Consider the following 25,670-nt stretch of genomic DNA (forward strand, 5'->3'; position numbering starts at 1 on the left):
GAGGGGAGGATGTTTTGAAAAAAAATAAAAAATAAATTTTACATACACGAAAACCTCAGATTTCATTAGATAGAATACAAGCTGGACCATACACAGGGTGTAATTTCCAAGGTCAGAAAATGTAGTTTGCTAGGGGGTTACATTTACAGGAGAAAATTTAGATTTCTTTGGTGTACATGTGTGCATTTTTAAGACGTTTTAAGTCCAACAAATTGGATAACAATAGCTTTAAAACCATGTCAACAACATGCACAGTTTTGCAAGCAGTGAGGGGGTACGCAGAAGGATGGTAATCCCTTCAGGGGGTACTCCACTCTAAAAAGTTTGGGAACCACTGCAATAGCCTATAGTGCATATATTTAGCAAGATGCTCATCTCCAAGTTATTTTTTGTAGCTTAATGAGTTTTTGAACATTAAATGGCTTTTCTGGGGTAAATGTGATGGTAAATGTGACATTTTTACAAGCAGTTTTATTGACAACTTTCCGTGGTTCAAACACTGATTGATTGATTGATTGATTGATTGCAGGTGACATGATGCAAATTTCTGCTTGAACTAAAGCGCTACAGCAATCAGTCATGCCACAGAGCGCCAAGATCATGGCAGCTTGAGAGATGTCTATGGTCTCACTCCAGTTTATGGGAAAGTAGCCCATTTTCGATTTTTGTGAGGTTTATATTGTGCTTGCAATTTCACCCCGACCTCCGACCTACAGACTGAAAAAACTTCTGATCTACACATTCACATAAATGACATTTTGATTCAAAACACTGAATTTCTCTGAAAAGCGACTAGTTTGGAGGTAGCTATGTAATGGAGAATCTATTGAATGAATGAATCAATGACATACATTTAGTCACTTGCTGCCATATGGTGGCATAGATATAATAGTTATTTGAAGTGCCAAGTTACTTTTAAAAGGGCCTCTCAAAATGCCCACACTTGTGGTCTTTGCACTTGAACACTTGGCTACTTGCATAACGTATTTTTCCTGTATATGGCCCAAGCGTTCAAGTGGGAGTGAAGACCCGCAAGTGTGTGTAGAACTTTTGATTACCCAATGGGACACACTTATAATATTGTAAAACGGTAAGTGTTTACAGAGCTTTATTTTGATTTTCAATACTTTACATTTTAAAATAAACTTCTAAATGCCTGTTCAGTAGTCCCTATAACAGGCGATGCAATTTAGTAGTTGATAAAAATAAAGCATTTAACGACCACGAATGGAGGGAATAGCATAGTAAAAGTACAGATACATCACTTAATATTGTACTCAAGTACACAATTTTTTAAATGACAAATTCCAATTTCTGATGAAAACTAAGTAATTACAGTAACGCGGATGTTTGCAAATCGTTACTTCAAACCCCTGCTGAGAAGTAAATAACTTTACTCTGTCCAAGTACAATCATTAACATCTCTCATCAGCATCAGAGTACATATACACTCCTTTGCAATTTGGAAAGGAGCATTGTCTTGTTGAAAAATAACATCTGATCATTAATATTTAGATAACACTTCAATTGTGGAAAGCAAGCCATTCTGCAATATTCTCCTGTACTCCAAAGCGTTAAATGACTTTTCACAGTTAAGTAGCTCACCAAAACAAACAGCTAAAAAGGCTCCCCACCACACTGTTAATTTCATTAACGGAAACTATGATGGAAAATATTCGTTGACCTTTTTTCCCATGACTAAGACAAGACGATGAGAGACGACACCAATATCATTAACCTGTCAACCTTAGCGAGGACGCAGATGCACTGAAACTTCCTTTAAATTAGCTAAAATTTACAGTTAGATGTAATGTAATAACCTTGACAAACTATACATTAAAAAGATCTAAAACTCAAGCTTCAATTTTTGACCTCTGTTTTACTCTTAAAATCTTATAGTAGCTGTAATTTGTTAAAGGGTTAGTTCACCCAAAAATGAAAATTATGTCATTAATGACTCACCCTCTTGTCGTTCCAAACCCGTAAGACCTCCGTTCATCTTCGGAACACAGTTTAAGATATTTTAGATTTAGTCCGAGAGCTTTCTGTCTCTCCATTGAAAATGTATGTACGGTATACTGTCCATGTCCAGAAAGGTAATAAAAACATCAAAGTAGTCCATGTGACATCAGTGGGTTATTTAGAATTTGTTGACGCATCGAAAATACATTTTTGGTCCAAAAATAACAAAAACTACGACTTATTCAGCATGGTCTTCCCTTCCGGGTCTGTTGTCAATCCGCGTTCACGACTCCATAGTGACACTGCTGAAGAAAATGCAAATGAAATCGGCTACAGGCCGCAGTTTGTGTTTAAAAAAAAAAAAAAAAAAAAAAAAAAAATATATATATATATATATATATATATATATATATATATATATATATATATATATATATATATATATATATATATATATATATATATATATATATATATTAAAGAGTCGTCGATTCCCAGCCCTATCGTTTACAGTCTGAGGGAGATGCACGCTGTAAACAAAACAACCTTCGCAAACATGTCTAAGGATTTCGACACAGAGGAAGACTTGCATTTTTTTGCTCAGCCATATTTATTTGAACCCGAATACATGGACGAAGAACTAAGAGATGAAAAAAAGAAGCTCCTACACAGCAGCAACCGCTGTCACAAGCAGCGTCACTGCGGAGTTGTGAACGCAGATTGACAACAGAAAAGCATGTATATTTGGAGAAATATTGATGGATTCTCATATGTTTGTCAAATTTCTATACAGGAGTAATTTTTATTCAGTTTTTACCCAAAACGCGCTGTCATCACTATGAGAGCTGGATACTCTGATGTACTGTTTTCAATTCATACTTGTAGCCAGAGGGCGCTCTGTGCACATATTGTCCACAAATAACAGTGAAGGACAGGCATACCATGTGACATTCCAGGAACTAACAGAGGCTTCCAGAGATCTCTATAACCAGGGGCGGGGCCAAGATGGCACCTGTGTAAGTCGTGTTGTTAGTTGCTCTTAAACTTATTTTGTGCAATTCTTGATCTAACTTGTCCTCATGTGAGTAGACAGTGTTTAATATTAATCTGACAAAATTAAGAACCCTTATTTTTCTTGAGGATGATGGATGTTTCCTATATGCACTTTCTTGGAAATTAGCTTGCTAGTTGGTATTTGAGACGTGACACTTTCTATCGGTTATAACAGTTCGGTTCGGTCTCGTCATAAAATTTATTTCCCTCATCGCAACAAATGGAAGATGCTTTAGCAGTGAAACGTGTGCATGATTACGTAACGGCACCTGTGCAGGAGAATAAAGCTGCTCTTTCAACTTTATTACCTGTGTAACGGTGACCGCCCCGATTTAACTTAAAGCATTAAAGTTTCAATTGTTCGGGCGCCACTTCTGTAACGGTGACCGCCCCGATTTAACTTAAAGCATTAAAGTTTCAATTGTTCGGGCGCCAGACAAGTCAAAACTTGTCAAGAAAAAAATAATAATAATTTTAGTTTCCCAGTACAGCTCATAAACCACCGATACAAAAAAAAAAAAAAAAAACGCCATTCAAAATGACTTAAATGACAGTCACTGAATGAAGGCTTTCAGATCAAGATAAATGTTATTTAAAGGGGGGAAAAGAAAAAACAAGACAGTTACTCAATTCATTTTTCAACAGAATTTGTATATTTCTTTTGTCAGTAACAACCAAAATACCAAAAAACATTCTGTGATTCACACTGCACAATTCACAATCGATTTTTCTTTCCTTTTAACCAGTTAATTACTAAATTTCAAACAACCACAATATAAAACAAAAAAACAAAAACAGACCAGCGATCATCTCGTTCAGTGTCTTTGTAGTGAGGAAGCGAACGTGTTTGCGTGCGTGTGTGTGTGTGTGTTGCTATGGTTGCTGGCTGCGTAACGGCCACACTACTGGACGGAGAGCCCTGGAAGTAGTTTGGGGATTTCAATGCGAATACCTGGGCAGGCGAGACAAACTTGGGTTACGATGCACCCGGCAGATGAACCATTCCGGAGATCAATTCCGCAGTCACTCTGCGATCGCGTCCGGTTGCCAAGGAACAGGTTAGGCGATTTCCCGTGAGGTTAGAAGATGTCGGAGTCAACCCATGCGAATACCTGTAGTAGGCGAGTCAAACTGGGAGGTAGCTGGAGGTATGTTGCACCAGGAAGGCAAACAGTGCAGAGCTCAGTTCCTGACGTCACTTTAGGATTGCACCCGGTCAGCGCACAGAAAATCCAGCAACAACAATGGCAGGCGTTCGGTTCAGGTAGCATGTGTCCCACTTCAATAACCAACACGTTTCTTTCTCTCTTTTTTTTTTTCTTTTTACCTGTCTTCCTTCCGTTTCCCCTTCCTTTTATACCATTTCCTCTTTACTTCCTGATTGATCATTTCCGCCCATTTTGGAAAAGTAATTTGTATGCATTTTTTTCCTGTTTTCTTTTCAGTTCGCCACACTCTCCCCCCCTGGAAAAGACAATCCCCGTTGGTTAAAAAGGGAGTATTGTCAGAAGCCAAGAAACTCCTCATCCTCGTCAGTAGATTCATGGAAAATTTCCAAAAGTTTGGATTTTTCCAGATGATTTAACTCCTCAGCGGTGGGAAAACATGGCTTCAGATTACACACATGAGCGGTACGCACATCCTCACCAGTGTCTTCCGATGCCACACGATAGTTCAGTGGTCCCAGCTGTTTTATAATTCGATAGGGACCTTTCCATTTATTAGCAAGTTTAGCACTAAAATGGTGAAGTGCACTTGACTGTGGAAAATGTCTCAGCCATACCCGATCTCTTTCCTTATAGGTCACATCTCTTCGAGCTTTGTTGTAGCTACGGAGCTGTCTTACAGAGGCTTTCTTGCTGCATTCTTTGGCTCTAGCTTGCAACTTAGCCAGATGTTCTGTGACATTGTAAGATGGAGCAGTAGGAGAGAGATTTTTCCCATGTAGCAGCTTGTCCATTGGCCCCTGTAATTTCCTGCCTAGGTGAAGCTCGGCTGGAGACATACCAATGGTTTCTTGTACCGCTGAATTGATGGCAAACCGTAGCTCAGGTAAGTGTTGGTCCCACCTTTTATGGTTATCATCCACGTATGCTGAAATCATCTGTTTTAACGTTCTGTTCACCCGTTCTGTTAAGTTTGTCTGTGGGTGGTACGCTGTAGTCATTTTCTGGGTGACTTTCCATTTGGCACAGATGTCCTGAAAGACGGCAGACATAAACTGAGTACCCCGATCAGACAGGATGAAGTCAGGTACCCCCCAACGAGTGAGGATGTCTTCTCTGAGATGGGCAGCAACAATTTGAGCAGTGGCCTTTCTCAAGGGGAATAACTCAACCCATCGGGAATAGTAATCCACGAACACTAGTAGATATTCATACCTTTGGGGGCTGCGAGGCAGAGGACCCATGATATCTACTCCCAACATCTCATTTGGGCGAGTGGTGGTGGTCTGTTGAATTTTGCCAGCAGGTTTGCGGTTTTCACTTTTCAAGGTTTGACATTTTATACACCTTTTCACATGCTGTTTGACAGATGTCCACATGGCTGGCCAGAAGGCGACCTGGTGTACTCTCTGGTAAGTTTTGTGAATTCCCAAATGACCACTTAAGGGATGAGCATGATAATGATGTAGAATGTGTGGGATAAGGGTGGCAGGAACATAGATTCTGTAGTGCACTTGTCCATTTGTCAAAGGAGTTCGGTGATATAATTTGTCTTCCACTACTTCATATTGGTCTTGCACAGAAGAATCATTTTCTGCTAGTGACTGGAATATCTTCGTAATTCCTGGATCTTTGTGTTGTTCTTCCCAGAGGTCTACTGCTGAAATTGGAAATCCAGGTTCCTCCTTCTGAGTGGAGTACAGGTGGCATCCAGGTGCAGAGTGCATTCGAGATAAAGCATCTGGGGCCTCATTGAGTTTTCCCTTTCGGTACTCAACTACAAAGTCGAATTTCTGCAGGCGGAGGGCCCAACGGATTAGTCGTGCCGTGGTTTTTGTGGAGTTCATGACCCACTGAAGAGCTGAATGATCTGTAACTATTGTGAAGAGTTTCGGTTCCAAGTAATGTTGCCATTTTTCTAGTGCCCACACTATTGCCAGACACTCTTTTTCGGTAGCTGAATAATTCATCTCCGCTTTCGTTAAAGTGCGGCTGCCATAGGCCATGACTTCCTCCAAGCCTTGCATTTTCCGTTGTGTCAGCACCGCACCCAATCCTGAGTCACTGGCATCAGTGTAGACGACAAAAGGAAGCTGGAGATCAGGATGTCCCAGTATAGGAGGTGAGGTGAGACACGACTTCAATTTCTCAAAGGCCTGTTGACATTGTGGTGACCACTGGAAAGTACGTCCCTTTTTCTTCAAGGCATTTATAGGCTCTGCAATCCGAGAGAAATTGGGTACGAACCGATGGTACCACCCTGCCAGTCCGAGAAATCGCTGAACTTCTTTAAGGTTCTTTGGTACAGGATAAGAACGGATGGCCTCTACTTTGCTGGGGTCAGCAGAAATGCCTTGTGTGTTTACCACATGTCCTAGAAATGTCAGTTCCTGAAGGCAGAATTTACTCTTTTTCAGGTTGATGGTTAAACCAGCTTTGTGCAACCGGGAGAAGACAGTTTGCAGATCCTGGAAGTGTTGGGTGACAGAGGGTGAGTAAATGATAATATCATCAATATACACAAAACATATTCTTCCTCGTAGTTCACCTAGCACAGTCTCCATTAATCGCTGAAATGTTGCTGGAGCATTCTTCAGCCCGAAGGGCATCACATTGAACTGGTATAACCCAGATGGAGCGATGAAGGCAGTCTTGGACTTGCTCTCTTGTTCCATTGTTACCTGCCAGTACCCACTGTTGAGGTCAATGCTGGAGAAAATAACTGAGCCGGAGAGGGATTCCAAGATCTCAGTAATATTAGGTAGAGGATAGGCATCTCTCTCAGTGATAGCATTGACCCTCCTGTAATCCACACAGAATCTCAAGCTGCCATCCTTCTTTGGGACCAGGACAATGGGTGAAGCCCAAGCAGAGTGTGAAGGTTCGATGAGACCATTTTTTAACATTTCTTTAACTTGTTCTTGTACCACATCTTGTTTCTCTGGGGTTAATCGATATGGACGCTGTTTGATGGGTACAGGGTGGACAGTATAAAGACAATGCTGGAGTACAGTTGTTCTTCCGAGCTGGAGAGTACAGACTTGAGGATTGTTCTCTAGGAGATGAAGTAGTTGAAACTTTCTTTCAGAAGGTAAGTGTGCTTTGTCTACTAGAGTCCTTATTAAAGTTTGATCATCCAGATTATCTGGAGGCTGGGATACCCTTGTGATTTGCGGTGGAGGAATAGAGCTGAACAGTGAAAGAGTTTGGTCTGACCTTTTTCTGTGTGCTTTCTTTTCCAGATGCAGAATTCTTCTAGCAGGAATGCTAGCTTGTCCAGGCTGGAAAGGATATTCCTTGTTGGGAGTGGACTTGAAAGAATATTTCCCATCTGCAACATTGATCTGCAGCCCACTGGTGAATATAAAATCCAATCCTAAGACCACAGAGTACACTAGAGCTTTGGAGGAAAGGATGGCTACAGGTATGGAAAAGACTTGGTTGTGGAGGGTTATATCTGTTTTTGTCCACCCTACAGGTACTGCAGTCTCGCCATTTGCCAAGTAGAGGGGTCCAAGGGACCAAAGGCAGAGTGTGTCAGCGGAGGCAAGCTCGGTCCACAAGCTCTCATGTAAGAGAGTATAGCTTGCCCCTGTGTCAATGATAGCTTTCCCTGTCCAGTGGCCAATGGTTACAGGCACAACTAACTGCTGAGGTATGGACTCACGTTTAGAAGTTAAAGGTTCTGTTTTGGCAGATGGCTGGGATGGGGGTGTGACGGTCAGAGCGTTACTGGATGGCATTCCTCCCGTCTTCTGTGAGGGAAAAGTTCGCTTATTTCCTGCAGTTTGATGTGGATTTTGAGGTGATGGGGAAGGCAAAACGGAGTATTGTGGACAGTTGCCAGGTGGATGCTGACCTTTACATCTCCAGCACTGGACGACTGGTCTTTCAGCTTGCCGGTTGGAGGTAGGCTTAGGTGTAGTGACTGTCCGCCCATCATAATGAAACTGTTGAGCATAGTCTTTTTCCAGCTGATGACCAAGTTTTACCAGTTCATCCACTGTACTTACTCTACTGCGAAGTTGACTGGCGAGATATGGTTTAATATTCTTTAGTATCATTTTAACCAACTCATTCTCTGTCAGTGAAGGTTTCCAGCGCTTGCATAGAGCTCTGTAAGTGAAAGCGAAATCTCTAATGGGCTCCTTTTCTCCTTGAATTCTGGTGCGTACACGCTCAGCTAGCTCGTCTTCATAGTCTTCAGAGAGAAATGCTGAGAGAAATGCTATCTCAAACTCATTCCAGGTGCTAACAGAGGACCTTGCCACTTCCCACCAGTCCCGTGCGGTTCCATAGAGGACAGTGCGAAAGGTTGCCAGAATGTCTGCATCATCCAAAGGGTGTAATGCCATAAAGTCTTGACACCTGGTTAAATATAACAGAGGGTCACTATCATCCGATGGTCTGCCAAATGTGGGGAAGGTAAGCTTCAAATGATCACTCTTGACCATAGATGTTGGGTGCGGAGGAAGTGGAAATATAGACGGGGTTGTGTGGGGGACTGTTTCACCTTCTGCAGCGGAGGTGTAAATGGGTGATTTAGGTAAGCTTTGAAAATCAGTCAGAGTTTTTCCAGGTGTCTTGAAATAACTAACCATTTCTTCTTTTAGCTCTTTCAGGGAGTCGCTGAAGGTATTCAGTTGGACATTACATTGACTAATCTCATGGGTAAGTTGGTCACAGTCCTTTTGAACACTTTGCTGCATGCTCTGAATGTCTTTTTGCACCTCTAGCTGCAATTGTTGTACCATGAACTGAACTTCAGAGACTATGGTGCGTTCACTTTTCTTTAGTTCTCCCGTTACCATCACTTTCAGGGCTTTTGTCAGTTGATCAGTGTCCTCTTCTTCATTTTGTCTCTGAGCAGTGATCGTGTTCTGAAGCTGTTGGTGGTTGGATTTAATTTTATCAGTCAAGGTTTCAATCTTGGCATCATGCTGTGAAGTTGCAGTTGCAAGTTCCTTGGTGAGTACTTTCAGAGCTTCGTCCTGCTGCTTGAGGTGATTAAACAGGATATCCCAGTTCCCTTGTACTTGCGCTGACAATTGATAAATTCCTCTGCCAGGAGTTGGGAGATATCCAGGCAAGTCCTGCTGTATTCCTGAAGGAGGCGACGTTTGCGTAGTTTCTGTGGAGGTGCACAACTGCATAGCATCGGTTAGTGGAGGAGCATTTTCCCCTGGTGGTGGAATAGCAAAGCGCACCTGGGCTCTTGGAGGAGGACTAGGAAAGTGGGTGGGTGTGGAGTAGAAGGTGGGAACATGAAGTGGTTGTCGTGGTTGTTGTGGAGTTTGTTGCACCGGGGCCCAATTGGGTGTTGCAATATCTGGAGGATCAATTGCCACAAAAGTGGATGGCGATGGGGGGGTATGGGCCATGGTTGACGTGTGTGTAAAATGGCAATGTCAAATTTGTAAAATGTAAAAAAAAATAAAAATTAAAGGAAATACTGATGGGCCTATGTAAATTCTTTGGGGGAAATGGGGCACCAAAATAACAAACTACAGAGGGATTACGCTTTCATAATCCAAAAAAATATATACAGAATTTACCAATTCACAGAGGTTTACAATTTTTTTTTTTTTTTTTTAACACAAAATTGACCCAACAGTTCTTAAAGTGATACTTGTTATATTGGTAGTCACACCAGTCCCTTGACTTGAATGGCTTGACACAGTTTTCCAAAACAACAGTTCACCAAAGTTCATAAAGCAAAAAAAATACTCAATATCCAATTCAATTAAATCACACACACAAAAATAATGTTCAATGTCCAACCAGATAATGCAAAAGAGTTCTCAGAGTTCCCTAGCAGCAAATATTCAGAGATCACAAATTCAAAATTCAAAAATCAAGTTCAAAGTCTTTGGTATTTACCCAAAGTTTGGGTTCAGTTCACACAAATTTTTTTTTTTTTTCAAAGAGTTCAAGTCCCTGTTCGGGCGCCACTTCTGTAACGGTGACCGCCCCGATTTAACTTAAAGCATTAAAGTTTCAATTGTTCGGGCGCCACTTCTGTAACGGTGACCGCCCCGATTTAACTTAAAGCATTAAAGTTTCAATTGTTCGGGCGCCAGACAAGTCAAAACTTGTCAAGAAAAGAATAATAATAATTTTAGTTTCCCAGTGCAGCTCATAAACCACCGATACAAAAAAAAAAAAAAAAAAACGCCATTCAAAATGGCTTAAATGACAGTCACTGAATGAAGGCTTTCAGATCAAGATAAATGTTATTTAAAGGGGGGAAAAGAAAAAACAAGACAGTTACTCAATTCATTTTTCAACAGAATTTGTATATTTCTTTTGTCAGTAACAACCAAAATACCAAAAAACATTCTGTGATTCACACTGCATAATTCACAATCGATTTTTCTTTCCTTTTAACCAGTTAATTACTAAATTTCAAACAACCACAATATAAAACAAAAAAACAAAAACAGACCAGCGATCATCTCGTTCAGTGTCTTTGTAGTGAGGAAGCGAACGTGTTTGCGTGCGTGTGTGTGTGTGTGTTGCTATGGTTGCTGGCTGCGTAACGGCCACACTACTGGACGGAGAGCCCTGGAAGTAGTTTGGGGATTTCAATGCGAATACCTGGGCAGGCGAGACAAACTTGGGTTACGATGCACCCGGCAGATGAACCATTCCGGAGATCAATTCCGCCGTCACTCTGCGATCGCGTCCGGTTGCCAAGGAACAGGTTAGGCGATTTCCCGTGAGGTTAGAAGATGTCGGAGTCAACCCATGCGAATACCTGTAGTAGGCGAGTCAAACTGGGAGGTAGCTGGAGGTATGTTGCACCAGGAAGGCAAACAGTGCAGAGCTCAGTTCCTGACGTCACTTTAGGATTGCACCCGGTCAGCGCACAGAAAATCCAGCAACAACAATGGCAGGCGTTCGGTTCAGGTAGCATGTGTCCCACTTCAATAACCAACACGTTTCTTTCTCTCTTTTTTTTTTTTCTTTTTACCTGTCTTCCTTCCGTTTCCCCTTCCTTTTATACCATTTCCTCTTTACTTCCTGATTGATCATTTCCGCCCATTTTGGAAAAGTAATTTGTATGCATTTTTTTCCTGTTTTCTTTTCAGTTCGCCACACCTGATACTCCCACCAAGAGTCCACAATCGAAGATGCGAAGCCACACTACAGAACCATCAAATGCAGTTCTCTTGGAAGCAATTGAGAAACTAGGGAAAAAACAAGACGATTTTTTAGAGAAATTAACCGCAATTGAAAATTCTGTCTCGTGTAATTCAAACCGCATCACTGAACTTGGAACTAAAATGGACGCGATCTCTGATAAGGCCGATCTTGCCGTTACTAACTCCAGTGCGATGAAGGACCAAGTTACGTCACTAAAGACTGAAAACAAGCAACTCTGGGAAAAGCTGGATGAATTGGAGGCATACAAAAGACGGTGGAACCTACGGATTGCTGGTATCCCTGAAGTGGAAGGTGAAAATGTAAAGATGGCTGTGATGGAAATATTGCGTTTAGTTTCACCATGTCTAGCAGATGTTCTCCAGTCTTCCATCGACGTGGCCCACAGGCTTGGGAAGAAAGGACTTACTCAGCCTCGTCGCATTATTGTGCAGTTCACCTCTCGCACGCACCGTGACCTCATCTGGGCCGACGCAAAGCGCTCCGAAATTCTCAAACAAAAGAATATCAGGATAACGGAGGACTTAACACAACGCACAAGGGAAGCTCGAAATAAACTGTGGCCACTCGTGAACCAAGCTAGACTGGAAGGTAAACGTGCAGGGTTTCAAGTAGGGATGTCCAGATACGATCACATGATCGGAAATCGGGCCCGATCATGTGGTTTCAGACTCGATCGGAATCGGACGTTACCTCCCGATCAGGACTCGGATATATATGTATTAGGGGTGCAACGGTTCTCCACTTACGGACCGCACTTGCACTGCGGTCCATCTCGAATGACGACGCATCTATTGGTTAATATGGTTTGTTTAAAATAGCAACGTGGAATACAGACAGAGTTCAGATAATGTATGTTTCAGTCGATGGATGCACAAAACGTTACAACAACGATAATCAGAAAGCGTGGACAAAACAGTCACTCTTTGTAAACTGTTAACTGCGAGTGCCGTCTGCTCTCATGTCCAGTCATTTACGCCGTCATCACCCGGGTGTTGACACGTTGCACACGTTGCTGTCTGTATTTAAACTAACTCTTTTAAGCCTTGCTGATTTAAACCTTAAAAGAACAAGACTCGAAAGAGAACTCGCACGCGCTGTGAGAAGATTTGTGTGCGCTCATCCGAAGCGCACACGCTTATTCCAGTCAGCGCGCAAATACTGAGTTCTCTTTCAAGTCTTGCGCTTTAGCAGACAAATTCATACAAACATTATGTCAACATGCCCGTCCTAGCGAGTATCCTAGCAAACATAGTCGGTTATGTCTTAAGTGAACGTATATTAGTCGAGAAAGACAGCGCATGTGGAACAGTATATGTAGTGGATCGTGCATGTCTTAAAGGGAAAACAACTATTCCTGCTGCCTGTATTTAATGTTAAATCAAACAACAAACAACAAAGAAATCACTCACTGCTCTTGACTGAATAGTTTTTGTAACTTCAATAATGATTAATCTTTATTTATTTTATACAGTAAAGATAATATGCAGTGATATTTTATATTTGATTACTATTTGAAAACCGAATACCTGAAAAACCTGAAAAGCATCCTGGATCTGTTTTTTCGCTCTTCTTTATTCTTTTTTATGTAGGCTATTAAGTATCGGATCGGGACTCGGTATCGGCAGATACTCAAAATCAAATGACTCGGACTCGAGGGCAAAAAAACGTGATCGGGACATCCCTAGTTTCAGGGTTCAGCTGCCATCATTGACGGGAAGAAAATTACAGTGGACAACAAATAATGACTCTTTACAGTGACTTTAATATTCTGTAGTGAGGTTTTTCATCCTCATGGGAATTGTTTCTTGTTAGGGTTCCAACCTAGACTAGAGAAATGTTAAGCTGGTTCTTACTACAGTGAGGAGGTCTGGTTAAGTGTTGCACTTTTTTCTACTTCAATTCGTTAATACGTTTTAGTTTTATTTACTAAACAATAGATTTTGGTTACAAGTTCTTGTTTGTTCTTTTATGTCATTTAAGTTGAATTGTTTTTCACTCAATGTTAGGGGAATCCGAGACTTAACCAAACGTAAAGCTTTATTTCTTTTTTGTAAATCAAAATGCAGAGATGTCTATTTTTTACAAGAAATGCATTCATGTGAGAAAGATGAAAGTTTCTGGTCCAATCAATGGGGGAGTAAAATTATCTACTGTCATGGTTCCAATAATTCTGCTGGGGTTATGATTTTATTTAATCAGCACTTTAATTACACTGTACTTGAATCACATTGCTCGAATGAAGGCAGATGGTTAATTATTGTTATCCAGTTTGGGGAAAGCATTGTTATTTTGGCTAATGTCTATGGCTTTAACAGATCCAGTCTTAATAATTGTCTCTTTACAGACTTAACATCCAAATTAATAACTTTAAAAATAAAATACCCATCTACATCGCTAATTATGGGCGGGGACTTTAATGAGGCTCCTGACTTATGTTATGATAGATTTCCTCCAAAATATAGCACTACCACTGTTAACAAAATAATTAGTTGGTAGATATTCATAGATTATTACATAATGACTTTTCCTCTTCCTTTACTTGATTCAAACCTGATTTGACAAAAATCACGTATTGATTTTTGGCTAATATCTGATAGTCTGATTTCTTCTGTTAAATTATGTTCTATTTCCAGTGCACCTTTAACTGATCACTCAGGTATTGAGTTAGAAATTTCTGACCTTAACTAACTCATTTAGGAAACCAGGGTATTGGAAATTAAATACCTCTTTATTACACAATTCTAATTATTGTTTGGGTATTAAAGGCATAATTGATTATTTAAAACAAAATACTAATATTTCTCATACCTTAAATTGGGAATTGTTTAAATATGAGTGTCGAAAGTTTTCTATAAAATTTAGTAAAGATCTTCTAAAATCAAAAGGATTACAATTTGAATCTATATTAAAAGAAATTAACCATATTACTTGTCTTGCCAATCCAAATGATTCAGAGAAGGAACGTTTATACCTATTAAGAGAAAAACTAGACACCATCTATATAGAAAAGGCTAAAGGGGCCTTCATTAGATCTAGGGCCAAATGGCTAGAAGCCGGAGAAAAAAAAAAAACTCTTAATACTTTTTCAATTTGTAAAAAAAACGAGCCGAACTTAAAAAAAAATTTCCTCTTTATATATTGACGACACTATTATATCAGATGACAAAATAATCTCAAAATCTGTTTCAGACTTTTACAAAAAACTATATACATCATTTAACCCTGATTTAAGCGATATATTTTTTAACAAGTTACAACCTTTCACCCCTTGTATAAGTATAGATAGTAAAAACCTTTGTGAGGAGGAAATGTCATTGAAAGAATTGGATGATATCATTAAAAAAAAACACCTTTTAACAAAAGCCCAGGACCCGATGGTTTACCTTTCGAGTTTTACAGAGTTTTTTGGGAAGATATCAGAGAGTTTATTTTGAATGTGTTCAATGAGTGTGCAGTAAATGGGGAACTTACAGAATCTATGAAACAGGGAGTAATTACACTAATTCCAAAACCTAATAAAGACATTTTGCACTTAGACAACTGGCGCCCAATCACACTCCTTAACTCGGATTACAAATTATTAGCATCTCTATTTGCCAACAGATTAAAACCTTGTTTGGAGGAAATCATATCGGTCACACAGTCTAGATTTATGAAGGGAAGAAGTATTTCAAATAACATTAGATTGGTGTTATTTTAGATTACTCAGATTTAGTAAACAAGGAAGCTCTTATTTTGTTTTTAGATTTTTGTAAGGCTTTCGATACCGTTGAGCACATTTTCATGTATCAGGCCCTTAGTCACTTTGGTTTTGGCCCAACCTTTACAAATATGATGCACACATTCTATAATAATATTTCAAGTAGTGTTTCTTTATCTGGTGGTACGTCTTCTCGTTTTTTTATCCGAAGAGGCATTAGACAGGGATACCGTATTTCCCCGTTTTTATTTTTATTAGCAGCTGAAACATTAAATCTTTACACTCTGCATTGCTCCCAAGTTAGAGGTATTGAGATAGGAGATTTCACTTTAACTATAAGTCAACTTGCTGATGACACTTGTTTATTTTTGAAAAACAAAGATCAGGTCCCTGTGATTCTGGAGGCACTCAAATTATTCTCTGATGCCTCAGGTCTCTCTGTGAATCAATCTAAGAGTGAGATTATGGCTGTACACCAACTAGAAGATGTATATCTGGAATACAGGTTAAACAGGTAGTTAGATACTTGGGTATTGTAATTAGTAAATCAGCCTCAGAGAGAATCACAGAGAATTTTTCAGAGATTACAAAAAACAAGAAATATTTTTAACTGTTGGCTCCAAAGAAATTTATCTATTCAAGGTCGTGTATTGATCTCCAAGGCTGAAGGGATCTCAAGACTTGTGTATCCTGCATTGTCTCTTTATGTAGATTCCAAAATGTGTGCCGCAGTTGATAAAATTTTATTTCAGTTTTTCTGGAGAGGCAGGACGGATTATATTAAAAGGAAAACTATAATCAGAAGTTTATCAGAAGGAGGACTAAATGTTTTAGATTTTGACACTATCAATAATATATTTAAAATTAACTGGATCAAGCACTGTCTTTGTGATAACAACTTTCCATGGTTCTATATTCCCAATTTAATTTACAAAGAATGTGGTGGTCTTAATTTTCTACTTACCTGTGATTTTAAATGTACTAAACTCCCAATTAAGTTGTCCAATTTTCACAAACACTTATGTGTTTTATATTATGACTTATATAATTATAATGACTTAGTTAATTATCTTGGGACAAATATATCTCTTAAAGAATATTTCAAACTCATTCATTGTATCTCACCAAAACTACTCTATCTTATAAAAAACGAAAAGATGCATAATCCTGTAATTGGGTCTCTTCCTGCTCTGACTGTTGAGGGCCTTTCCATTAGGGATAAAAAATCACTACCTTGTTTTTCAGAATTTGTGGTCAGATATAAATAAATTTGTAATTTCAAACAAAGTCAAAGAAACTCACTTTAAAATAATAAATAGATATTATCCATGTAACAATTTTATTAGTAAATTTAAAGAAGGGTTTTCGCCACTATGCAGTTTTTGTGAAGAAGAAACTGAAACAATTGTACACTTATTTTTCAATTGTAATTATACAAAATTATTTTGGTCCCAAGTTTCTATTTTTCTTTTTGACTTATTTTACAAGTTTGTCACTATAACTGATGTAATGGTCTTGTTTATGGATTGTGATACTGGTTTATTGGAAATGGATAATATAGTTAAACTTCTTCTATTAAGAAAATATCATATACATAAAGCAAAATGTATATCGACTGTACCAAATAGTAGACTATTTTCCACTGATTTGAAGTTTTTTTATGACTCTCTAACATCAATACAGAACAATCAAAAAGCTGTTAAGACATCTAAACTGTTGAAAAGGATACTTAATGTAATAGAAACATGATTGATTTGTGATATAAGATACAGAATTTTGATTTGTTTTATATATTCAAATGTCTTTGTATTCCCCTACTGTTGTTTCAAAAAAAAAAAAAAAAGATCTCTATAACCATGGATATAACATGCAGATGAAGACTGCACAAACATGCACTTTTGAAGACAATAAATGCACAATTGTGACGATATATGTTTTATCTGTGTTCATGTCATGTGGGGTATTTAATAATAATAGATTTATAATGCTATGCTAATCGAGATAGCTTTTCTCATTGTGCAGAATACTATAAAATAATATATTTTCTGTCTGATTTTTGTGGTATCATCCAAACGTGCAAAGTTGGTTGATAACATTACTGCAAGTAAGTAACAGGCTAGTTAATTACTTGATTACGTAGGATATATTATGTATTTTATATTATATTAATGTGTCATGAACATCCCAATTTAAATCCCAATTGGAGGAAGGGCTTGGGAATTACAGCCCTTGGGAGTAGCCACCTCACCCTTTTTCAAGGGACCAAAAGTAACTGAACAATTGACTCAAAAGCAGGTTTCATGGACAGGTGTGGGCTATTCCTACATAAATTTCTTCATCAGTTAAGAAGGTAAAAGGTCTGGAGTTGATTCTAAGTGTGGTATTTGCATTTGGAATCCATTGCTGTGAACCTATACATCATGTGTACTCCACGCAAGTCAAACAGGCCATCAACAACAGTGGTGGATAATCGCAGGATCCTCTCCATGGAAAAGAAAAACCCCTTTACAACACCTAGCCAAGTAAACGCCACTCTCCAGCAGGTAGGCGTGTCATTATCAAAGTCTACAATCAAGAGAAGACTTCATGAAAGCAAATACAGAGGGTTCACCACAAGGTGCAAACCAAAAAACATCTAAAACCCCTGACCAGTTCTGGAAAAACATTCTTTGTACCAGAATGATGGAATGAAAAAAGTATGGAGAAGGCGTGGAACTGTTCATGATCCAAAGAAAGCAAGGTCATCTGTAAAACACAGTGGAGGCAGTGATGGCTTGGCTTCCAGTGGCATTGGGTCACTGGTGTTTATTAATGATGATGCAGGAGACAGAAGCAGCCTTCTCTTCAATTCTGATGTACAAAGAGAGATACTGTCAGCCCAGATCCAGCCAAATGCAGCAAAGTTGATTGGACAGCGCTTCACGGTACAGATGGAAAATGATCCAAAACACACTGCAAAAGCAACCCAGGAGTTTTTGAAAGAAAAAAAGTGGAATATTCTGCAATGGCCAAGTCAATCACCTGATCTCAACCCGACTGAGCATGCATTTCAATTGCTGAAGGCAAAACTAAAATGCAGAAAGACCAACGAACAAACAACAACTGAAGACAGCTGAAGTTAGAGCCTGGTAAAGCATCAGAAAGGAGGAAACCTAGTCTTTGGTGATGTCCATGAGTTTCAGACAACAGGCAGTCATTGCCTGCAAAGGATTGTGTCCGGGTGGAATATGGCTGTACTTGACAGATTTGGTTATTACCTCAACCCCCCCTACCCACCAAATTAATTTATGCACTTCAGGTTTGGGTAAGAAGTGTACATGCCTCAGGACCAAATCAGAACAAATAAATGGTGTGAATTCTTTATTTGTCCTCTAATCTAGTTGCAGTACGTTGCAAGCTGTTGCTGGCTGAGGCCTCCAAAACCTTAAAGTGTGAAAAGTCTGACAACACTTACTGTTCCTGCTGTGTCCAGGATCTCCAACATGCACTGCTGGCCATCCACCTCCACTTGCTGCATGAGGGGAAGAGGGGATGATATTAAAGTAAACAGATTAGCTTCCATTACCCACTAGGGTTTTAAACAAAATACAGGATAAGCAACTGAGCAGAGAATTTCTACCTTTCTGTAGGAGTCTTCTATTGTGGGGTCATATTTCTCAACGAAAATTCCCTGGACAAACTGGACCGTCTGCAAGAGGCACAGATATTAAATTAAAGCCAGAGAATGTTTCATACAGGAGAGAAAAAACAACAACTGGCATCTCTTTAAAAAGTAATATGGGGTACTGCAGGGGGTCTGCCAATTAAATGTTTGATCACAAATAATTTGTTCAAAAATTAAAACATGGGTTAAAAAAAACATCACAGAGTCAAATTTAAACATAATATTGGGTTTTAATAAAACCCATGCATCCACCTGCTGCATGAGCAGTCACATGGATGTACCATACAGTCAATGTGATGTGATTGTTATTGAAGACTATGAGCACAATAACTTTTATAATGCAACTGGGTAATGTATTTTATTGAGACCTTTATAGAGACTGCCAATCAAACTTCCCAAAGCGATTAGCGACCAATAGTAGGCGATCAATTGGAGCACCCCTAATTTTTTAATGGAAAGTTTATACTTGGCATGAATACGTAAATAGGTCTATAGAACTAAATGACAAAAGACAGAACTTTCAATCAGAGAAATCCAAAGCCATTTGGAATGCAGTCATCTACTGATCACTACTGTGGATCACATTATTGCTTGGCAACTTTGAAGTTTGGTGTGGAAGATATGGTATACTGTACTTACCAGGGCTGACTTGCCCACACCACCAGAGCCCAACACCACAAGCTTGTATTCACGCATGGCAGGGTCTCTTCACCAGACTCCTCAGTGCTCTAAAAACAAGATAAGGGAAAAGAATGAGTAGGTTACCGCATATGGATATATGGTAGTTTGTGTCTGCGGGGTAGAGCAGGAGTAGGTATAGCCTGGATCATAGCCTATGGGTGGGGGATATTACAAGCATGACCTCTTAAACACAAAGCAGCTGTTGGTTCTGGATGGAAATGTGCAGTCTTGAGCCAGGAATGAGGCCTGTTATGCCCCTGGGCCTATATGGATTTAACCCATATCAGCAGGCCCACACTGATTTGGATGCCACATGAGACATCAACCTTCTACGGACACATTGAATCTTGAGTCGCCACTGGCTACTAAGTTTTTTATTTTTCCCGCTAGACTTTTAACATGGAATGCAAGAACAATGCAAATGAAAAATGGCTATATAAATACAATATAAAATATACATTTAATATTATTAGAGACAAGTAAACCGTATATAATAAAATATAAACAAATAAACAAGCAGCAGCATAAATAAATACAATAGAACAAAATGCAAATGAAAAACAGTGCTTTTCAGGTTTTTCAGGTAGATCTAACAGTAGTTCGATATAGATTAGGTACAGAAATTGAATAAAGAAATCAAATGTAAAACAACACTGCATAGTCTTCACTGTATTTAAATTAGGGATGCACCGATACCATTTAAGGACGAGTACGAGTACCGATATTTTTTTCTGGTACTCACCGTACCAATGCCTATACATTTATTAATTTCTCTTCTTTTTTTTCCTTTGGGTGGTGATGTTGCAGTTTTCCAAGCACAGTGAGACTAATGAATAGAGTAATAATAAAGAAGCTGTCCTATAAGGAAAAAAAGTAATACATTTTTATGTGCTTGTCACAAACTTAAAGAACAAAAATTTCAGTGTCCAATAACTTTCAAAAGGGCATAATTACCAATATATATTTGTACAACAAATACTATAGAGATACAAATTAAATAAACTTGTTTTTCAGATACAGTAGCTTTATATACCATGTATACATTTATTTAACATCTTTTGTTGTTTTAATAACATTAATGACAAATATTTAATTAGGCTACAGTCCCTTTAAGACTGAATCCATGGATACTGACACATATCCTGTTTTTTTCACCCAAATGTTTACGTCCACTTAAGCCACTTAACTGACTGTATTTACGTTAGATACTCCACACGATAGACATTTTGACAACTATGTGTTGAACATTCAGGCACAAGGAGAACTGATCACGCACTGTCTGAGAGAACTGAGATCGCACACAATAAAGAGAGCGAGCGCGTGCGAGAGAGAGCGCGCTTCTGGTCTGTCATTCAGCGTGATTCCATCCCGCCTTCACCAATCGATAACAATCGATTAATTTAAGTATTTCCACACCCCTGAGGCTGACATTGTTTCTGCTGCTGCCGTCGATGCATCTGTGCATCTGATGCAATTTTGTCAGTTACGTCACGTGAGGTATCGGCCTTTGGTATGGTGGCTATTTTTTACGAGTATGAGTACAAATACGTGAGCTTGTTATCAGGCCGATACTGGTATCGGTCCATCCCTAAATTAAATAAAGACGAATAAAGTTACAAAAGTTACTCAGTCAATGGCACCGAGTGATTTTTTTGCAGCGAGTCTTTTGTTGTTTAACAAAAAAAAAAAAAGAGACAGCAACAGGAATGTTAGGCTTTTGTCACTTTAAGATAGACCCAATAAACTGATACTGTTGCAAATGCGTTGTCTTGATTGTTTGCGTTCACTTAAAACATAACTGATTATGTTTACTAGGATACTCAAGATGACCATTTTGACAACTATGTGTGAAATAGTTAGAATAGACTAAAGGCTGATTTATACTTCTGCGTCGGACCTATGCCGGAGCCTCTGCGCTGTAGGCTATGCGTCTGTTTTCATTTATACTTCTGCGTTGTTGTCCATGTCGACGTGCATGCAGACTATGCAGGGCTGCACGATATTGGAAAAAAATTACATTGCGATTTTTTTTTCCCAACGATATATATTGCGATATTGAGAGCCGTTAGGGATGTAACGATGCATCTGGAACCGGTTAAAAATCGATTAAAATATGTGACGATTCAAGTCGGTTGAGATGCTAAATGAATCGCGATACATTTGGGGGCGGGGGGTTATATGAATGTATAACTGAGGAGAACTGACTGTGTTCAGAAAAGTTTAGATGGTATTTTCTTTTCATCTTACTTCCATACAATGGCTTTTAAAATAGTTTTAGCTATTAACCATGGAAGCGCTGTATTGCCGCTGTTCCATAAGCGCCACCTGCTGTCAGAAGAATTTGCGTTCTCATGCAGCCCTTCTGCTCTTATGAAGTTTTATGTAGCATAATTTCACAAAGCTAAAGTCTGAACATTCTGTTTTTGCTTCAGATGTTAAAAATTATACAATCTAATTTAAATTAAAAACTGCTCAAACAGCATCTTTGTTGGGATTGTGATTAAAATGCAGTGGTTGCCTCTAATTTTAAAAGGCTACAGATAGTTCAGCCTGTAATAGAGCAAATAAACGTCTTGTTCATGTACTCATTTGAAGAGATTTCTTTTATTTGTATTATTTATTTATTTGATTTAGGATTTGTTTTAAAATTTCAATTTAGTTGTTATAAAGATATTTCACTTTCACAAAGAAATATACAGCATTTTGTCTGAGAAATAATAAAAAGACACTTTCTCATTTAAATCTCATTTTGTTAAAAAACATCGTGAGAAAATCGAATCGTGAAACCAGTATCGTGAATCGTATCGAATCGTGAGTTGAGTGAATCGTTACATCCCTAAGAGCCATCAATCCAGGCTAAAGTCAATTACCATTCCATGATATTAATAATTTCACTAATAAGCAAGCTTCATTACAAGTGACAAAAATTTCACTTAATATTTTATTCCAAAATTAGAACATTTCTGTAAACACAAAAGCAGAACACATTTTTAAGTAAAACAGCAGCTTTACACCAACCCCCCTGATTGGTTTACAACAATATAAATTAAAATAAATATTTTTTTATAAAACAACTTAAAAGATTGTGAACCAAAATGCTTTAAGTCAACTTTTCTTAGCCAAAGTAAAACAGTGTTGGTGTTGGTCATCATAATCATGGCTAAATATATATAATAAACAAAATGAAATAAAACTTTAATATATTTTGTATTAAATCTTCTAAACAGATTAGGAGAACATATTCCTGTAAACAGAAAAGCTGAACATTTAAACAGCAGCTTTACAACACCAACCCCCCCTGATTGGTTCATAACATAACTTAAATTGATTTAAATAAATATATTTTTTATAAAACAACTTATAAGCATTTTGGTTCACAATCTTTTGTTTTTAAGTCAACTTTTCTTAGCAAAAGTGCCAAAGTAAAACAGTGTTGGTCATCATCATAATCAGGGCTAAACAAAATTAAATAAAGCTTCTAAACTGAGTATTCTTTAGCAGGATCATGACCATGTATGCTTTGCTTACTCAAGGTTTTTAGCTAAGAACACAAGTCAATCAACCTTTGCAGGCTTAACACAGGTTCGTTGGCAAGTGACGATGTTGACACTATTATGGCAACATCTCTTTAGCGATATGAAACGTCTGTTATTTCTTTCTGTCGTTGAGAGCCTTTCTGGTAAGGTGTCACACTGGCAAAGGCATCACAGATATTTGTTTGTTTTGGTTGACATCCAGATTTGACTTTGTATTCGTCGTAAAGAGCTTTGTGGTGCCGTTTTAAGTGATCAGACAAATTGGTGGTGTTTCCTTGTTTTGTGGCCACAAATGTATGACACTCCATGCAAAGTACCTCTTTTTGGTCAACATCCTCCTTTTTGTAGCTGAAATAGTCCCAAATAGATGATTTCGACTTTCTTTTTGGTACGAAATCATTTTTTTTGCGGCGGATCCTCTGAATCACGCATTTTTAGCAGTGAATGTTGGCTGTGAGCGGTGAGCAGCGGCACAGCGAACCAATCACTGTGCAGGCACGCGGAACGTGCATGTCACCCCAGCAACAAGCCACATAACAAACTCGTGTTTACTGTGTGCTACCCTGGAGCTACCGTTCTCTTAATACACCATGGGCTACTACCCTTCACATTGCATGTTCCGGCAATGTGACTATCGCTCACGCGCACATCGCGATGTCGATGTTGAAACAGAATATCCTTCAGCCCTAATGCAGACCACTAGGAGGCAGTGTCCGCGGTCATGTTGAGGATCAAGGCATAAGCCGAAGAAGCAGCTTGTCATGTACGTCAGAAAAGCTTACAAATAGAAGACGCAAATAGGTAATGAATTTTGTTGAAGTTTGACTGCATGTGTCCATGTGTTTTTTCATTCATATGGAAGTTGAAAACGCTCGCTCTTCTCCGATTGCCCCTTGCAAGTTTTTTTTTTTTTTTTTTTTTTTACCTGAGGGAGGGGTTCTAGCAGACCAATCACAGCGCTTGCGGTCCGCGTAGAATTGACGCGTTGTTACATTTTTGAAGAGGTGCACGCCAGGCTACGTCACAGGCTACGCGTGCTACACACAGCCTATGCTGTAGCTATGGCGTACACTCGAGAGCCTTAACATTTGAGAGCAGTAGTACTGGTGTTACTAAGTTCTACAGATAGTGGCACCAGCACCTGATCTGGTAGGGCTTGATTGGGATATTTTTAATCATAAAAGGTAATTTAACTTATTGACAACAGTAACCTAGCAAAAACCTAGTTTTACAGGGACAACTTTAATTATGCTACTCTTAAAAGTACCATTGTTCTTCTATAGTATTATAAGTATCATACTGAACTGACCGACAGCTTCAGTGATTATAAAAGGAGCACTCTTTACTTGTTTTCTGTGTAAATCAGTTGTCAAACAAGTTTTAGATGTGACTTCTCATGTTTCATACTTCAGCACAAAAAAAGTGCAAAGCTTTGACAAAAGTTGATTTATTGATTTAATATTTTAAAATAGTGATTTCATAATGTTTAAATATAAATTCAAAAGCAAAATGTGTAAAATAAAATATATCAGGGAGGGAGTGGAAATGGCTAATAAGCTAGTAAGTTTTACAAATGGGGACAATAGTTTTCTCGGTGGTCTCTATAAAGGCAGAAGAGCCAATCAGATTACACAAAACTCATGAGACAGTTTTTCTATGCACAGCTAAAATTGCTTGACTACATTCACTGGTCTGGCAGTTGTTCCAGGTGTCTGAAAAGGTCTTTGCGGAGACATTGTATTGACAATTTGAGTTATTAACATTGCATTAAGCTGCAAAAGTGATACTGTTCTCCAAGTGGCTTTCTGTGCACACACAAAATGGAGTGGCACATGGGCAAGCAAAGTGAACTTTGAGCTTTGGGTTTGTGCCTAAACAGTTAAATACAAACAGAAATGACTCAAAATCCCCAGCTTGGTGAGTATTCACTTAAACCCCTTCAGTTATGTCTTAAGTGAACATTTACATTTGATTATTTTCTGCTGATAAAGAATGTTCTATTTTATTATTATTATTTATTTATTTAATTTATTTCACAGGAATGCTATATTAACGAGTTGTCAACTCATGATACTTTCTCATGTCTTTATTTCTCATCTCCATATCAATTTTTTAATACTTTAAACATTTTTGTTATGAATAGTTGGCCTATATTCTGGTGATTGGTATCAGTGATTGTCTCAGTGATAGTATTGGCCAAAACTGCTTCCAGTGATTGGTAATCTGCCCAAAAACCCTGATCGAAGCGCCCTTAATATTCAGAATACATAATACACACAGATCCCTTTAGTGTAAAAAAAAGGTGTCACAGAAAACCATTCAGCTGGCTTTCATATAGCAAACATACATGCAGCCAAACACAAGTCTTCTGAAGTAACGAGTCCTTGGTGAGGGGCCAAATCCAAACATTGGCCAAGCTGTGTGCACTCAAGGAACACTAAACTCATCCAGTGTTATTTGGAGAGGTTCATAGGTGCCGTTGCTCGAATGCCTTAGTCTGATTCTGGTTTTGCAGGATTGGTTGGCGTGCAGAGAGGAGAATTTTCTTCCTTTAATGGTAAAGGCGGTGTAGAAAAGGCAATGAGATGCCAAGCTAAGGCCACTGAGAGGGAAAATTACCAGAGGTAAATGTAGAATGTGATTAGGAGCATTTCAGAAGCAAACAACTTCCAGCCATGAGTTGCACATGATGTCTGGATAAAATACACTGTCTCTCCATGTGTAGGTCTTTCAGTAAGATT

The 25,670-nt window shown here is 38.7% G+C and overlaps 1 protein-coding gene across 7 annotated transcripts in view; it reads right to left on the bottom strand.

The window, feature by feature from the left end:
- Positions 1-25,670, bottom strand: part of rap1ab (RAP1A, member of RAS oncogene family b) — a 134,567-nt gene that overhangs the window by 59,681 nt on the left and 49,216 nt on the right. For all 7 annotated transcript variants that reach the window (XM_067388507.1, XM_067388510.1, XM_067388504.1 and 4 more), the window contains 3 exons: positions 19,352-19,440; positions 18,668-18,736; positions 18,503-18,559 (listed from right to left, as the gene is read on the bottom strand). In XM_067388507.1, the coding sequence (XP_067244608.1) occupies positions 18,503-18,559; positions 18,668-18,736; positions 19,352-19,408 (183 nt within the window). In that variant the 5' untranslated portion in view covers positions 19,409-19,440. The remainder of the gene's footprint in view (positions 1-18,502; positions 18,560-18,667; positions 18,737-19,351; positions 19,441-25,670) is intronic.

The sequence above is a fragment of the Chanodichthys erythropterus genome, chromosome 6 (assembly GCF_024489055.1).
Source record: "Chanodichthys erythropterus isolate Z2021 chromosome 6, ASM2448905v1, whole genome shotgun sequence".
In the NCBI taxonomy this organism is placed as follows: Eukaryota; Metazoa; Chordata; class Actinopteri; order Cypriniformes; family Xenocyprididae; genus Chanodichthys; species Chanodichthys erythropterus.